The sequence below is a fragment of the Gymnodraco acuticeps genome, unplaced genomic scaffold (genome assembly GCF_902827175.1).
Source record: "Gymnodraco acuticeps unplaced genomic scaffold, fGymAcu1.1, whole genome shotgun sequence".
Lineage (NCBI taxonomy): Eukaryota > Metazoa > Chordata > Actinopteri > Perciformes > Bathydraconidae > Gymnodraco > Gymnodraco acuticeps.
This window is the reverse complement of record NW_022990076.1, coordinates 29,372-46,055: the sequence shown is the minus strand read 5'-3', so window position 1 is coordinate 46,055 and position 16,684 is coordinate 29,372. Positions and strand designations below refer to the sequence as shown.

Sequence of the window (16,684 nt, the reverse complement as noted above, 5' to 3'; positions counted from 1 at the left end):
TCCACTATCCCTTAACCCCGTGACGTTTCACTCAGAGGTCAAAGGATAGACGTTAGGAGCTGATTTTTTGACTATTCGACTGCAACCTATGGTTAACACACAAGCTGGACACTGGATTTACCGACACAGTACAAACCGGAAGTCAGCGAAATAAAGTGATGCAGAGCTTGCATACTTGTTTTATATATACAGTCTATGGTTGATCTCTATAAACACATGTCGGCATATGAATGCAGAAATAAACGTATCCTCGTCAGACTTCTGGGTTCCAGGATTGAGCTTTTACAGCATTGCCATTATATCCCCGTTTTATTTTGAAAGATGTTCTTTAACTTCCGCCACAACTGACTGCTTTTTTTCATTCTTCAATGCATAACGGAAAATTGAATGAAGTTGTTATCAAAAACCAAAATCGGACCGTTTTGTTTAAATTAGGTCTTCTCGTTATCCGGTTTTTGATTTAGACAACATAACGGGAAAACGGCTATGGTTTCCCATTTTTTCGTTCGTGATTTAAACCGAAAAAAGGCTGGCATTTGGTTCAAACGAAAAATCTAACAAAATATACACGGAGCCTTTTTTAATTAGGTTTTTATCGTTATCCCTTTTAAGATTCAGACAACATAAACGGGAAAATGGCTTTGGTTTCCCATTTTGAATCAAAAACGAAAACTCAAACTGACAAAAAGTACATGGACCGTCTTTGTTCGAGACAAATGTGTCTTATCGACAAACTCTCGCGAGACTTGACAACAAAGCCATTACGTTCGTCCAAATGTGTCGACATTTTAAATCTAACGTTGCCCAACGTTTACAAAAACGACCTTGCTTACTGCCTTTTGTACTCGTTTGTTATCTTCCCTGATATATTTTTATTATTTAAAATATAAATACATTAGACTGAGCTCACAGGAGACTATCTTTGGTACTATCATGGTCTATTGAATTACAGTGTCACGGCGCCATCTAGTGTTGAAATGAGGAACTGCATAGTAACACTTATGTAAACAATTTAAATATAAATGAACATAACATCGTGTTTTATCCTATGGTTTTATCACATTAACTCAAACTGTACAATTACGGGTACACATTTAAAAAGAGTAGAAAACACAGATTAGTGTATTATTTGATTTTGTGTTAACCCCATCACAAATATAAAAAATTGTTTACCCTCCCAATTCACAGAAAATACAAGGATACTCCAATCTCTTCTAAATTATGCGTTTCATTGTATATAATTTGGGATTTTGAAAAAAATATTTGCACAATAAGAGTGGTGCAGTGACGCGCCCTAAAACTCCGAAGTGAGTTAGCATTTTACCACTTCCGGTTCCCTCGACAAAAACGCAATGTAATTTCTCCATAAGATTTAGGAAAATAGCTTAAAATAAGGTTTGTGGTTGACACATATTTAAGAAACGGGTCACGTTTTGTTCTAAAACATTAAATACTTCAACAGTGACCTCACTGGTAAGTTTACGTGTCTGAAAAACGATGGTTGTTAACACGTGGCTGAAAGGACTGCAGAAGTTGTCGAGGCCGTTGTACGTCATTACACCGAACACGCACACACTCCCGCTAAATTTGTTGTACCTTTTACCATGTGTACTGCTTGAAAGCAAGTACCTGCCTCCTGCTAATATCAAACACTTCAACTTGTACCATTTTGAATCTGTATTTTTGAATAAAGAACAGTTTTATCTGAAGAGTCCTAGGCGACCGTAATTTCATCTGCTTGCAATCCGCGTAGCTAACGGCTAATATATTTACCCATACAACAATAAAAAAACTCACCGATTTCATGTGTGACTCACAATGCCTGAGGCTGTTTATTATCAAAATCAACTCAAAGTCAAAGTATTATGGTGCTTTGTCACCGTGAATGGAGCTTGCTGGGAAAACACAACTTTACTTAGTCCATATCAACACAATTATATTTATACCACGGTTTTTAAGCCAGTGGGAAGAATGCTTATTCGTATCCAGCGTCGCGGTTGCCTCTGTAGCCTCCTCCTCCACCTCTGGGATATCCGCCACCGCCTCCGCCTCCAGATCTGTAGCCGCCGCCGCCACCTCCGCCGCCGGAACCGTAGCTTGATCGATCGCCATAGCTTCTTTCTCCTCCGCCGCTGCCGCCGCCATAGCTTCTCTCACCGCCGCCATATCCACCACCTCCTCTCCCGCCACCTCCGCGCCCGAATCCACCTCTTGATCCTCCTCCTCCTCCACCACGGCCGCCGCCTTGTCCTGCCTCGTCGACGCGGATTGACCGGCCATCAAGGGTGGTTCCGTTCATGCCGTCCATTGCTTCTTTGGCATCCTCGGCATTGTCGTACTTCACGAAGCCGAAACCGCGGGAATTGCCGGTCTCTCTGTCTCTGATCACGTCCACCTTCTCGATGGTTCCAAACTTGGAGAAGGCCGCAGCCAGAGATTCTTCGTTGGTGTCGAAGCTGAGACCGCCGATGAAGAGTTTACCTTCGTCCGACATGATGTTTAAGTCGTTTTGGGCTTTTCAGTAGTAGGAGACTATTGAATCTGAAGAGCAGGCGCTGCAGGAGGAGGCACGGGTGCTGGTCGTTGAGACGGCTTAGGACTGAGAGACGCATGGAACAGACTCATGGAGTTTTAAGGCCGCACTGAGAGGCAATATCCGGTGACGGTACCACGTGGCTTCCGCCCAGTTTAAGCTCCGCCTCTTTCTGAGAAAATGCCGGATTTAAATTATAATGTGAAAGGGCACTGTTATATATGTTAAAGAGGTACGGGGATGTTTTCATAGGACTTGTGTTATTTCTCTGTTTTTTTATAAATGTAATGTTACTGTGAGGGCTTTAGAATGTGAACTATGAGTATTGTCTGTACCTCACTTGGCAACAGAAAGGTGGCGGTAATGCGCCATTAAGCTGGATGCAAACAGCCATACACTCGAGAAAGAAGAAGAAGAAGCCCTGTGAGAAGTGAACGTGAACACGTGTTTATAACAGACTGTTTCCAACAATACTCACAAAATGAGTCATATTTCACATGACACATCTTCCATACACTGTGGCATTAACATGGCATTTTTTAGACGGATAAATCAGGGGAAAAGGGGTCTTTGTTCGAGACAAATGTGTCTCATCGACAAATTCTCGCGAGATTTGATAACAAAGCCATTACGTTCTTCAAACTGTCGACATTTTAAATCTAACGTTGACCAACGTTTACAAAAACGCCCTTGCTTACTGCCTTTTGTATTGTACACATGTTTGTTATCTTCCTTGATATATTAATTTAGTTATTTGCAATATAAATACATTAGACTGAGCTCACAGGAGACAGGAAATGATCTTTGCTTGTCTTTGGTACTATCATGGTCTATTGAATTACATTGTCACGGGGGCATCTAGTGCTGAAATGAGGAACTGCATAGTAACACTTATATAAAGTATTTAAATATACATGAACATAACATCGTATTTTATCATGATATGCAGGGTCGTCTCTCCCTACAGGCCGATCATGCAGACTGCGTGGGGCCTCACCTATGGGCCTCACCTCGCGGAGGGGGCTTCAACTGAACCGAAAATGCGGCGCACCTATGCGCTTATGCTGCGCAATTAGTGTGGCGCGGCACGGTTTCGCCGCTGCGATGCTCCACTAGCAAAATATAACAGTATTTACATTGCAACGGAATGGAATAAGAAGGAATAAAATATGGAATACAAATTGGTAGTAATAATAAATAATAATAATTTAAAAAAACAGATATTGTTGTACATTGTGTGCATTAATGTAATGCATAGAGTCTGCATTGTGGCTGAGGTAAAGTGGTATTATTGTGGTATAATTATCACTGGTAATGAAGGTAGATGAGTAGTAGCACATTACATGTCACTTCTTTGGCTTTAAGTTAAATATATGTTGAACAGTAGAACCGCCCATGCTGTCACACGACCACAGTGTTGTTGTGAAGACGGAAGTGAGAGGAGGACTTCCCTCTGGACAATTCTTCATTTGGAAACAGTTAATGTAATACACCACCACCTGCTCAGTCATGACTACTGCGTACAAAAACAGGTAGGACACATCTAAAGGTGTGTTTTAGCATGATGTGCATGACATTCACAAACTGCTGCTACATTATTTATGGTATCCACTAGCATCCTAACTGCTAACTGACAATAACTTCACTGTTTAGCTAGCAGCAGCTCAGCTAATCAAACAAAAGACAAGTTTAGGGCAATACATGCAAAGATAATACATGTGTGAATCCTCATGTGATCTAAATGTAATGTCACGATACAAAGATAACGGTAACAAACACTGCAACTTCATCGTTTCATGTAGCTAGATAGGCTAGCTCCCTGTTAGCACATCAGCTGACACACCGTACTTCATTAAGGCTAACTGTTAGCTAGCATATCCAGCTAGCTCCATTATCTGACTAGGTGGAAAACAGACAGAAGTGTAGAAGTACTCATATATATCTTGTACTTGAGTAAAAGTAGAAGTACTCGGATCTTGTACTTGGTAAAAGTAGAAGTTCTCTGATTGTGTACTTGAGTAAAAGTAGAAGTACCAGAGTGTAGGAATACTCTGTTACAGTAAAAGTACTGCATTCAAAATGTTCCTCAAGTGAAAGTAGAAAAGTATTCTCATCAAAATATACTTAAAGTAGCGACAGTAAAAGTAGTCGTTGTGCAGATTGGTCCATTTCAGAATAATATATATATGATGTGTTATAATGATTGATCATTAAAGTGTTCTCAAAGCTGTATATAATAATGTAATAAATAAATGTCTGTTAATGTATCGTACGTTGACATTGTAGTACTCAGCGTACATCAGATATTAAACTGGTTCTCACCTCCTGTCTCATTTCAGAATACAGGAATTCAAAGTAGCGTTGAGTGAAGAGAACATCAATCTGAAGACGCTGAGGGAGCTGTGCTTCAGCGGTAACTTTAACATCTTAATGTTTATTTATCTGAGTATTTCATTGTTCTGTATTTGAACATCCTTTTTTCTATTCAACCTAGGAATCCCGTTTGAAGGAGGCATACGAGCCCTTTGTTGGAAAGTAAGTAAACCGTTGTGCACCACATGGAAGAACTTCAGTGTTCTTATGATAAACCTCTCATTGTTTTAGCGACTCTGGATTTGGGTACTAGCACCGCCATGACACTACACATTGTGCACTATTTAATTGAAAAGGTTGTAATGAAATTGACTGAAAGCATGTTCCTTAAACTAATAATGATATTCTGAGTGTGACTGTTTTGCTCTTCTTTCAGATCCTTCTCAACTATCTACCTCTCGATCAGACATTATGGGAGTCTTTCCTCAAAAAGCAGAGGCAAGTTGTGTGTGTGTGTGTGTGGTGTGGTGTGTGTGTGTGTGTGTGTGGTGTGTGTGTGTGTGTGTGTGTGTGTGTGTGGTGTGTGTGTGGTGTGTGTGTGTGTGTGTGTGTGTGTGTGTGTGTGTGTGTGTGTGTGTGTGTGTGTGTGGTGTGTGTGTGTGTGTGTGTGTGTGTGTGTGTGTGTGTGTGTGTGTGTGTGTTGTGTGTGTGTGTGTGTGTGTGTGTGTGTGTTGTGTGTTGTGTGTGTGTGTGTGTGTGTGTGTGTGTGTGTGTGTGTGTGTGTTGTGTGTGTGTGTGTGTGTGTGTGTGTGTGTGTGTGTGTGTGTTGTGTGTGTGTGTGTGTGTGTGTGTGTGTGTGTGTGTGTGTGTGTGTGTGTGTGTGTGTGTGTGTGTGTGTGTGTGGATCAGGAGGTTTTAGACCCTAAATAACTCTCTTAACGGTCATTTTAACCACTTTCTGCCATGTTGTGCTGTGTCTCTCGTAGGGAGGTGTACACCCAGTTCCTAAGAGAGATGATCATCCAGCCTGGCATCGCCAAAGCCAACATGGGTCTTTCCAGAGAAGATGTGACGATGGAGGACCATGTGAGTCCACTCTGCCTACTTGGCGTTTTTCCTTTTTTATCACTGCAGTGTTAAACTGAAGTGAGGCCTGATTCAATAAAGCCATGCTGTGTGGAGTGCACTTTGGTCACAAGTAAGCAAAACAAACAGGCAATGCATGCAGGAGAATGTTAATAGATTAGCTTTAAAGAGGCAGTGTGGCCTGACGTATAAAGATTAACTCGTACTTTACGTGTATTAGTGAATTTCATTTTGACATCTGCCTATGTCCACTAGGAACTAAACATGGTGTCTGCACAAGACAGTGTGAAGGTGTGTGTATGAAGACTCACACTGTCGTAGAACCAAACCGCACAAGACTCTACTGTCTGTGTTGGCTTTAGCTTTGGAGTTTACTGTAAAGGAAGTGATTATTATTTATGTGTATCGTCTGTCTAGCGGCATGTCTCTGCTAACAGATCCCAGAGTCTGAGCAGATTTTTGCCTAAGTATTGTTTAGAAGTTCACTCCCAGACTCTCACACACACACACACACACACACACACACACACACACACACACACACACACACACACACACACATCAATCAGGCCAAATCAGAAAAATACACACATAGATCTCACACATATCTGTATAACTTACAGAAGCTATGTGATGTATTCCCACCCTTTTACTTTTGAAACACTTTATTGAATTTTAAATGAAGTGAATTGTCATTATTGGCCACTCGAGTAGCCCGTAATGACAGAGGGAAAAGCTTGTTTTTAGATCTGTTTATTAAAGAACTAAATCACCTTTCTATTGCTTACAGTTCCATGTCTACCACAGCTTGAAATGTCCATTCACATGCAATCATTGGTTAGATTTTGGCACCATTGCTGCATTCAGTCTGAAGAAAAGGGAAAGAATATTGACACATTTCAGTCTCACACTGACAATCAAATGATGAGGAACCGCTATAAATAAATAGTTATATAAACTGCCTTTTGCTCACATGTGTGTCTGTGCTTTGTTTTTGTTTTTTCAGCCGCTAAATCCGAACCCAGACAGCAGGTGGAACAACTACTTCAAAGACAATGAAATTCTGCTCCAAATTGACAAGGATGTGAGGTACGGCTTAAAAAAAAAAGGTTGTTGAAGATCTGTTAAGATAGTTGATATGTTGTGACGTCATTGTCATTAGTACAGTAACAGGTAGAGTATGCACTTGCTCTATGTCTATTGTCCATCCATCCATCTTCTCCCGCTTATCCGTGGTCGGGTCTCGGGGGTATCAGTTCCAGCAGAGAGACCAAACGTTCCTTTCCCCTCATCAACCAGCTCTGACTGGGGGATCCCAAGGTGCTCCCAGGCCAGCGAAGAGATATAATCCCTCCACCTGGTCCTAGGTCTACCCCTTGGTCTCTTCCCAGCTGGACGTGCCTGGAACACCTCCCTAGGGAGGCGCCCAGGTGGCATCCTTACTAGGTGCCCGAACCACCTCAACTGGCTCCTTTCGACGCGAAGGAGGAGCGGCTCAACTCCGAGTCCCTCCCTGATGACTGAATCTCTCACCTTATCCCTAAGGGAGACGCCAGCCACCCTGCGGAGAAAACCCATCTCGACCGCTTGTATCTGCGATCTCATTCTTTCGGTCATGACCCATCCTTCATGACCATAGGTGAGGGTAGGAACCAAAATGGCCCGGTAGACAGAGAGCTTTGCCTTCTGGCTCAGCTCTCTTTTCGTCACAACGGTGCGGTAAAGCGACTGCAGTACCGCTCCCGCTGCTCCGATTCTCCGGCCCATCTCACGCTCCATTGTTCCCTCACTCGAGAACAAGACCCCGAGATACTTGAACTCCTTCACTTGGGGTATTCTATTGTATCTGTTTTATTGTGTTGCACTGTGGGAGGAGCCTGTGACCTCAGATATTCATTGACATATCTACACTGTAGCTATGAACACAATAAAAAGCCTTGAATCTTGAAATCTTGAGAAGTAGATGAGAGCTGACGGGTGATTGTTTTCAGGCGGCTGTACCCAGACATGGCGTTCTTCCAGCGCCCCACTCAGTACCCCTGCCAGCTGATCCTGGACCCTCAGAACGATTACGAGACGCTCCGGAGACGAGTGGAACAAACCACGCTGAAATCACAGACCGTCAACCGAAACCGCAGTGGAGTCACCAACGTAAGTGTGTGTGTGTGTGTGTGTGTGTGTGTGTGTGTGTGTGTGTGTGTGTCAAATGTAAAATGTAAAATGAACAGAGTAGGGAAATGATTTCATTCACAGCAGCGAGGTGTTCTGGCATTAACTTCTATAAAGGTGGAAAAAGCTATATAAATAAAATCTAAAAACAGCAGCAAGTGTATGTATACATATCTACAGTAGAAAGGACATTAACCACAAAGTGAAACCATGAATTCAAAGTCTTCAGCTTTAATCTAAATGTTCAAACTATTGCCGGTTAAATATATATTAGATCACAGATTCTATGATCTATTTTACTTTTACTGCCACAAACCATACAGCAACATTTGTGTTGTTGTGAGGAACGGCAGCACCTGTATCTGTCCGAGTAGCTTCACATTTCCTTTTCCTATAAAGGTAGGGTAGGTAATTCACTTCAGAAACACTTGTTATATTCCATGGAATGCTCTTAACATCCCGATAGCAATGAATATCTTAAATACTTTGACAATAAATACATAAAAACATGTCATCAGTGGAAGCCGTGGTGCTGTAAAAAGCACGACCAATCGCCTGAGCCGGCTAAAGTAAGTGGATGGCCTACCTGCCTGTCAGCCTTCCATCTGTGCACAAACTTACCTCGTGCCCTCATTGGTCATGTGCGTGTTCATGTGTGTTGGAGGAGGAACTCTGAAGGAAGAGGCAGATTTTTTCCAGCTGCGTATTTTCAAATTCTAGCGTACTCGAGCTGGTCATGTCATGTTGCCGTTGTTCAGCATGGAAACATTCATTAGCAAACAATGACATTATTGTTCTATTAATATAAAGGGAGGTCAGGTACTCTTTAAAGCAGCTGCTAGTTATGGGTACTTTTTACTGAAGTACATTTCAAAGCCTCTTTACTTTGACTTGAGTAAAGAAGTTTAGTCAGTACTTCTACTTTCACCAGAGTATTTTTAAACACGAGTATCTGTACTTCTACTTGAGGAAAGGATGTGTGTACTCCACTCAGCCCTCTCTGTAACCTCTCTGTGTTCCTCAGGTCAGCTCTCCAGGGAAGTCCTTGAACCTTTACCCCTCTAACGAGTACGAGGTGCTGCCCAGCGGGAGTGAGGCTCACTGGGAGGTGGTGGAGAGAATCCTCTTCATTTACGCCAAACTCAACCCGGGCATCGCCTACGTGCAAGGCATGAATGAGGTCGTTGGGCCGATCTACTACACCTTCGCCACGGACCCCAACAGCCAGTGGAAAGGTCGGTGACATCTCATCATTCAATTCAAATTCAAATGTTTTATCATCATATGCACATAAGCTTCAGTGTAGAAATGGCAATGAAATCCTTCTGACCGGAGCTCCTCCAACAATGCAACATGTATGATAAAATACAAAATAGTGCAACAAGTCTATATACATGTAAATAGAATATGATATGTACGAGAACAGAATATGAAATTAGATAATGTACATTAAGACAAAATTAAATACGGTTTATTACGGTGATAACTATTTAGATAAATAAGTAGATTGCCCCGGTATTGATGTTAACCGGGAGATATAATACACTTGTGTTGCGTGGTAGAAGCTAGGTAAGAGATACAATTATATATTGCACAGAGTTAAATACAGATTATTGTTACAGTATTAATATTGTCATACTAAGAAGGCAGGCAGTAATAATAATCATTTTAACTCGGTACATATTGCACAGCAGTGGTGTCGCAGTGTTTGTTTGTTACATTTCTTTCTTTATTTGGGGTCACATTATATTAAAAGTACAGTTTTGCAAATCATATATTTTTAGAGACCCGAAAATGACAAATTGAATACCGAATAAAAATAGTAAAATAAAACGAAAAAGTACACAGGTTTTTTTTTAAATGACAAATATCTACACATGTACACGTATCTACTTAAACACACACACATATGCACATACACACACATATATATGCACATACATACACATATACATACATGTATATATACAAACATGTACGTACACATACATACATATACACATACACCTATATATGCATACATACCCACATACATCAGCATACATACATATACATATATATATACATATACATTCATTCGGTGTATAGAAACACAGTCGATGTGTTACATTTCTGACGTGTAGAAAGTGATTTGTGAGTCCTGTACTCTATATTTCTCAGAGCACGCTGAAGCAGATACGTTCTTCTGTTTCACCAACCTGATGTCAGAGAATAGAGATAACTTCATCAAGAGCCTGGACGACTCTCAGTGCGGCATCACGTACAAGATGGAGAGCGTGTACTCCATGCTGCGAGAGAGAGACCTGGAGCTCTACCTCAAGCTGGTAAACATTCTTACTTCCTGCTCCTGAACATGGGAACGTTCTCTCTGTGGGTTCCCTCAGAGGTGGGAAGTAGTGGAGTACAAATACTTCGTTACTTAAGTACATGTTTCTGGTATCAGTACTTTACTCCACTACTTATTTTTCTGACGACTTTTTACTTTGACTTCTTACATGTTGAACTCAAATACCTGTACTTTCTACTTCTTACATGTTGAACTCAAATACCTGTACTTTCTACTTCTTACATGTTGAACTCAAATACCTGTACTTTCTACTTCTTACATGTTGAACTCAAATACCTGTACTTTCTACTTCTTACATGTTGAACTCAAATACCTGTACTTTCTGCTTCTCACATGTTGAACTCAAATACCTGTACTTTCTACTTCTCACATGTTGAACTCAAATACCTGTACTTCCTACTTCTCACATGTTGAACTCAAATACCTGTACTTTCTACTTCTTACATGTTGAACTCAAATACCTGTACTTTCTACTTCTTACATGTTGAACTCAAATACTTGTACTTTCTACTTCTCTCATTTTCCAAACAGCTGGTTCCTTTAGTCTGAATGTGTGTTTGGTGCGTGATCATTATTCTTTAGAGTCATTGCGTGCCTATTGATTTGAACACGATCCGTGTATCCATCATTTCCTGGTCTTCTCTAAAGAAGAGGGACCAATGGAAACGTTGTCATGTTGCCGTTGTTCAGCATGGAAACATTCATTAGCTAACAATGACATTATTGTTCTATTAATATAAAGGGAGGTCAGGTACTCTTTAAAACAGCTGCTAGTTATGGGTACTTTTTACTGAAGTACACTTCAAAGCCTCTTTACTTTGACTTGAGTAAAGAAGTTTAGTCAGTACTTCTACTTTCACCAGAGTACTTTTAAACACGAGTATCTGTACTTTTACTTGAGTAAAAGACGTGTGTACTTTTGCCCTCTCTGCCCCCCCCAGGAGGAGCAAAACATCAAACCTCAGTACTTCACTTTCCGCTGGTTGACCTTGCTGCTGTCTCAGGAGTTCCTCCTGCCCGACGTCATCCGGATCTGGGACACGTTGTTCTCCGACCAGGACAGATTCCACCTCCTCATCCTGGTCTGCTGCGCCATGTTAATGTGAGCCTCCTCTCCATGCTCTCTGCACCTATTTCAATTTGTAAACACGAGTATCTGTACTTCTACTTGAGTAAAGGATGTGTGTCCTTTTGCCATCTCTGCCGCCACAGACTCATCAGAGATAACTTACTGGCTGGAGACTTCACGGTGAACATGAGACTCCTGCAGGTGAGGCACCGTGAAGCGTAAAACCCCCAAAGCTTCATAATCAGACACAATGTTTCAGAACTGGATTCACTCTTGATTTTCACTGATGTTTCCCCAGGATTACCCCATCTCAGACGTCAACACCATCCTGATTAAGGCCAAAGATCTGCGGGATACTTCCTAACCAGTTTTCTAACGTGGAAGGTGAGAGTTCGAACATTACGAATCATTGTCGTGTCAAACGTGTTGTTGGAGGACTTATGATGGGTTCGTACAGACGGGAAACCCAGCATTCGTTTTTTTTTTTACCTTGATGTCTTATGATTGGTCAGTGGGGACTGCTGTGAAAACATTTAAGGGACGAGCTGAATTTTTTTCTGAAGTGAGGAGGAGATGCCACCTGCTTCCTGATGCATTATGGGAAGAAAAAAAGCAGGTGTTCCTCCTCCAATCACAGCCATGGACCCTCTTCAGATCACGATGCTTTTACTGAACTGAATCTGAGGGACAGGAGCTCCGTTACACTACAGATCCAGTTTGAAAACCGAATGTTGAACACCTCATCCAGGAGTTCCCCACGCAGAAGTTTCACCGAGCAAAAGTGCATGTTTGTTCTTTGAGAGATGTGTTTTTTATTTCGTTTTTATTGTAAGCAACTTCTCTGTGTAATTATGTGAAAACAGGAGACGGTGTTTCTGTGTTCATTTCTTTCAGGGTAAAATAAATCTGAAGTGATGGGCCTGGCCTGGTAAATACTTCATAGTAATCTCCTTAAAACCCATTATTCCTTCAGTGTTATGTCTAAACACAATGCCTTTGTTCCATTGGGAATGTAATGTGATGCATTTCCTTGTAAAATCACATTATTTAGAGAGAAGGGCAAGAATCTGTGGCGCTGCTTCACACCGAACATGATTTACAAACCTGGCTTTACAAGGATTAGTATTGTAATAAAGCATTACAACCATTTATTCTATATATTGAACACAGTGCAATACTGATACCACAGTTATACTTGTTATGTCACTTGAGAAACATAACCATGTTTTCCTATAATAATTACCGAAGGAGTCGATGTGTTAAGAGACCTCAAAGAAGATGTGTGCCTCAAAGAAGTGTTGAATCAACAAAACACTCCGATTTAAATCTGAAGAGAGAAGATTAGCATTCTGACCTCAATGCCAGCTGCCCATGAGTAACGGCTTTAACCCCCTGTGGTGAGGAGTTATCCGGTCAGCAACACAAAAGAGATGGAAAACCCAATATCAAACTTTAATTTAGTGTAGAAGGGAAAGACATATTTGGTGGCTAACAAATACCATAAAATGTGGTCGGTTGCATAAAACACTTCACACTTGCACGTGAGAAGACTAAAGCTACATTATTCTATTTTCCCTTTGCAATAATAAACATTATTTTCTAATAATTGTAAAGCCTGTGTGCATTATTAAAGGATAAACACCTGAAAACACCACATGCTTGCATTGTGTCAATACAACTAGCATAAGTATGTCATGAGCCTGTGGATTAAAGGCTAATTTATGTCCAGTTAACCCATTACTTTACAAAACACACATTTATCAAATCGTTATGGTAGCTGCCGGTGGCGGGCTGCCCATCGGGACGTTCGGGACGAATCCCGATGGGCCGGTACTGAAGTGAAGTCGGACGATGTGGGCCGGTCGGATAAGTCACTAGCACCCCCCCGTTGACAATTTACTAGCGGTATTAACTTGCGGTACCGAGGTGGGCCGGTCGGATACGTCACTAGCACCCCCTCCCCCCGTTCACAATTTCCTAGCGGTACCGAAGTGGACCGGTCGAGAGTCCCGGGCTGATGTTTAGTCCCAGTCCGCCCCAGCTAACAGTTAGCATTACATCAGCTACAAGCAGCTAGCATAGCATGTGACTGCAGACTGGAGAATATCTTCTGAGAACAGAGAAGATGTTAACCCCGTCTTGACTTCATGATTCATATGAACCTTTCTTAACAAGTTGCTTTGTTAACATGGAGTTTATATCTTAGCTAGCACAATGCAGTCTGATCGTGTTCAGTGTGAACAGAAACACAGCGTGGTGTTTTAAATCTCTTTTATAGTTCCATCTTGTGTTCTGCGCATACTATCTGATCATGGATTGAGTATATCAAGCTTAACTTTTGAATGTAAATGTGTATCTGCAAACATATTGTAAAATATCCTGCCTTGTCACCGTGATGAAGGTGACTCAATGAAGCATTTAATTCATACTGAAGACGTACGTTGTGATGAAATGCTTACAAATATTAACATGAATAAGGGGGAAATGGAAATGCTTGCTCAATCACTCATTTCATTTTGTACATAGGCCTACTGCATTTTTGTATATGTGCATGGCGAAAGTGGAAACGGATATAATTTCCAGAGCGACTCAAGTATTTCAATCAGGAGACACTTCATGTTGTTTAAAGAACATTATTGACACGTCATATAATAAATGTTAAATCTTTGGTGATTAGACCCCTATCCTGAAATCGTATATCTACAGGGGGAAATGCAGCCGTGAGCATATAGGGAACCCCCCCCCCCCCCCCGGGGTCTAGACACTGGTGATGATGATGAAGAGCTGGATTTGATGAGGAGATGGGATGAAGAGGGGGTGTGATGAGGTCTTTGGATTGGCTCTCCTGGCACTGGATGTGATGTGATGAGAGGAGGTGGATGGGGAGGAGGCGGGCTGACTGCAGGAGAGAGGAGAACCATTTTAGAGTTTGGCTGCAGCACGCTGATTGGCTGCTGGAGAATGAGGTGGAATGTAATAGGTTAAAGCAGGGGGGTCAAACTCAAATACACAGTGGGCCAAAATAAAAAAATGGGTACTAGTGGAGGGCCGGACTGGTTCAATGTTTATTGCAGAACTTATTGAAATGAACTTATTGCACATATTAAACCTGGAACTAACAAAGCTTAAATGATTGCCTATAAAAACAACACTAAATAATCAGTTGCATTCATTTCTTATGGCTCTATCTGCAGCTTCTCCAGAGTCATTTCTTATGAGTACATTTCTCCACAGGCCAACAACAGCTTCAACAAAACTATTCCCTCAAAGAGAAAACCAAACATGCCCTGTTGTCCTGAGAGAAAGTGCAGAAGGAAGCATCCATTGAACTCAGTGTGCTGCTCTGTGATGCTAGCTCAGATACTTGGCATCTCATCTTGGGTGCAAGGTCATCAATGTTTGGGCTCAGGCTCTGAGCGGAGGAGACCCTCAGGATGGAGTGAAGGTGTGCGTGCAATATACCGGCGGGCCAGATCTAATAGGAATTAGAAATTATCCTGCGGGCCGAAATTAAATCCATCACGGGCCTGATTTGACACGTGGGTTAAAGAGACGCCCGTGATGAGCTGATTATATGCAGCTGTGGAGTGAATGTATATATAGGCCTACCCAGTCCTCCTGAAAGAACTTGAGCTGAGCTTCATTTCTGTAAAGTACCATTTTAATAATCGATATAAGCACTCCGTAGACGGGACATTACAATCTCTTCTTTGTTTCTCCTCGACCGAAGATCATATGTTACTATTAAACACGCTATTACATGTTTTTGTAATGTGGTTGAGGGTTGTGTTTGTGAGGCTCGGTTTAATTTCAACAATATGGAACAATACAGCACTTTCACATGGTGGTAATAAGCCATAAGTGCTATTTCATTATAACTGAAAAGAGTATTTGATATCATTGTCAGGTTTTAATTTGGATAAAACACATAAAAGTAGTCGCTCAGTCAGTAGGGGCTTGCAGTGTGAGCCGTAGGGTCGCCGGTTCAAGTCCCCGACCAGACCTAAAAGAGGGTTTCATCCCTCCCATTCTAGAAGATTCTAGAAAAGCTACATATTAATATCTCTTATATGAACTCTAGCTCTAAAGCCACAGTGACACAGACATCATGTCAGTAAGAGAGGAGTGCAAATTTGAATATGATTATAAAAAAGTTATTTTGCAGCGATTGCTACTTGACATTTCTGCAGGACTTTCACATGTCTGTGTAAAGATGAATCTGGAGATCTACTCTACATCCAGCAACTTAGAAATATCCAGAATATTCCCTTCAGTTAGAAGAAGAGCAATCTTTCTAACACCGAAAGACATTTAGCATTTGCATTCATCTTTGGGGGGGGGGTATTTTCAAGAGACCATTACTAATTGATGGCAATTAATAGGATGTATTTATTTGTTTATTTTTTGTTTGTCTGGTGTGTGTGTATCCTTTGTCTTATGTCAGTTATTTGCATGTTTCCAATTTTGTAAGCACATTTTATAACGTATGTATTTGTATACAGTGATGAGACGTGTATATATGTTCTTACATGTTTGCAGATGTGCATTAAAATGAATGATGGTATAAATCTGTCTGTGAAGTGGTGAGACTCTTTGGAATCAATCATGCTTCTAATGTTTGGAAACTTTGAACAGATATTTTCATATGATTAATAACAGAGGTGGAAGAAGTGCTCAGATCTAGTACTTGAGTAAAAGAAGAAGTGCTCAGATCTAGTACTTGAGTAAAAGTAGAAGTACTCAGGTCTTGAGTAAAAGTAGAAGTACTCAGATCTGGTACTTGAGTAAAAGTAGAAGTACTCAGATCTTGTACTTGAGTAAAAGTAGAAGTACTCAGACCTTGTACTTGAGTAAAAGTAGAAGTACTCAGATCTTGTACTTGAGTAAAAGTAGAAGTACTCAGATCTTGTACTTGAGTAAAAGTAGAAGTACTCAGATCTTGTACTTGAGTAAAAGTAGAAGTACTCAGATCTTGTACTTGAGTAAAAGTAGAAGTACTCAGATCTTGTACTTGAGTAAAAGTAGAAGTACTCAGATCTTGTACTTGAGTAAAAGTAGAAGTACCAGAGTGTAGGAATACTCAGTTACAGTAAAAGTCCTGCATTCAAAATGTTCCTCAAGTGAAAGTAGAAAAGTATTCTCATCAAAATATAGTGAAAGTAGCGAC

At 41.1% G+C, this 16,684-nt stretch overlaps 2 protein-coding genes across 2 annotated transcripts; one reads left to right on the top strand and one right to left on the bottom strand.

Moving 5' to 3' along the window:
* Positions 1–1,800: 1,800 nt before the first annotated feature.
* Positions 1,801–2,637, bottom strand: LOC117546070 (cold-inducible RNA-binding protein B-like). Its single transcript, XM_034216157.1, has one exon. The coding sequence runs from the start codon at positions 2,492–2,494 to the stop codon at positions 1,976–1,978; it is 519 nt and encodes a 172-aa protein (XP_034072048.1). The 5' UTR covers positions 2,495–2,637; the 3' UTR covers positions 1,801–1,975.
* Positions 2,638–3,782: 1,145 nt separating this feature from the next.
* Positions 3,783–13,123, top strand: tbc1d13 (TBC1 domain family, member 13). Its single transcript, XM_034216156.1, has 12 exons — positions 3,783–4,065; positions 4,873–4,946; positions 5,028–5,068; positions 5,283–5,344; positions 5,833–5,932; positions 6,939–7,021; positions 7,924–8,083; positions 9,126–9,336; positions 10,262–10,425; positions 11,390–11,550; positions 11,661–11,718; positions 11,816–13,123. Exons 1-12 carry the CDS (start codon positions 4,043–4,045, stop codon positions 11,879–11,881), a joined length of 1,203 nt encoding a protein of 400 aa, XP_034072047.1. The 5' UTR covers positions 3,783–4,042; the 3' UTR covers positions 11,882–13,123.
* The last annotated feature ends 3,561 nt before the right edge of the window (positions 13,124–16,684 follow it).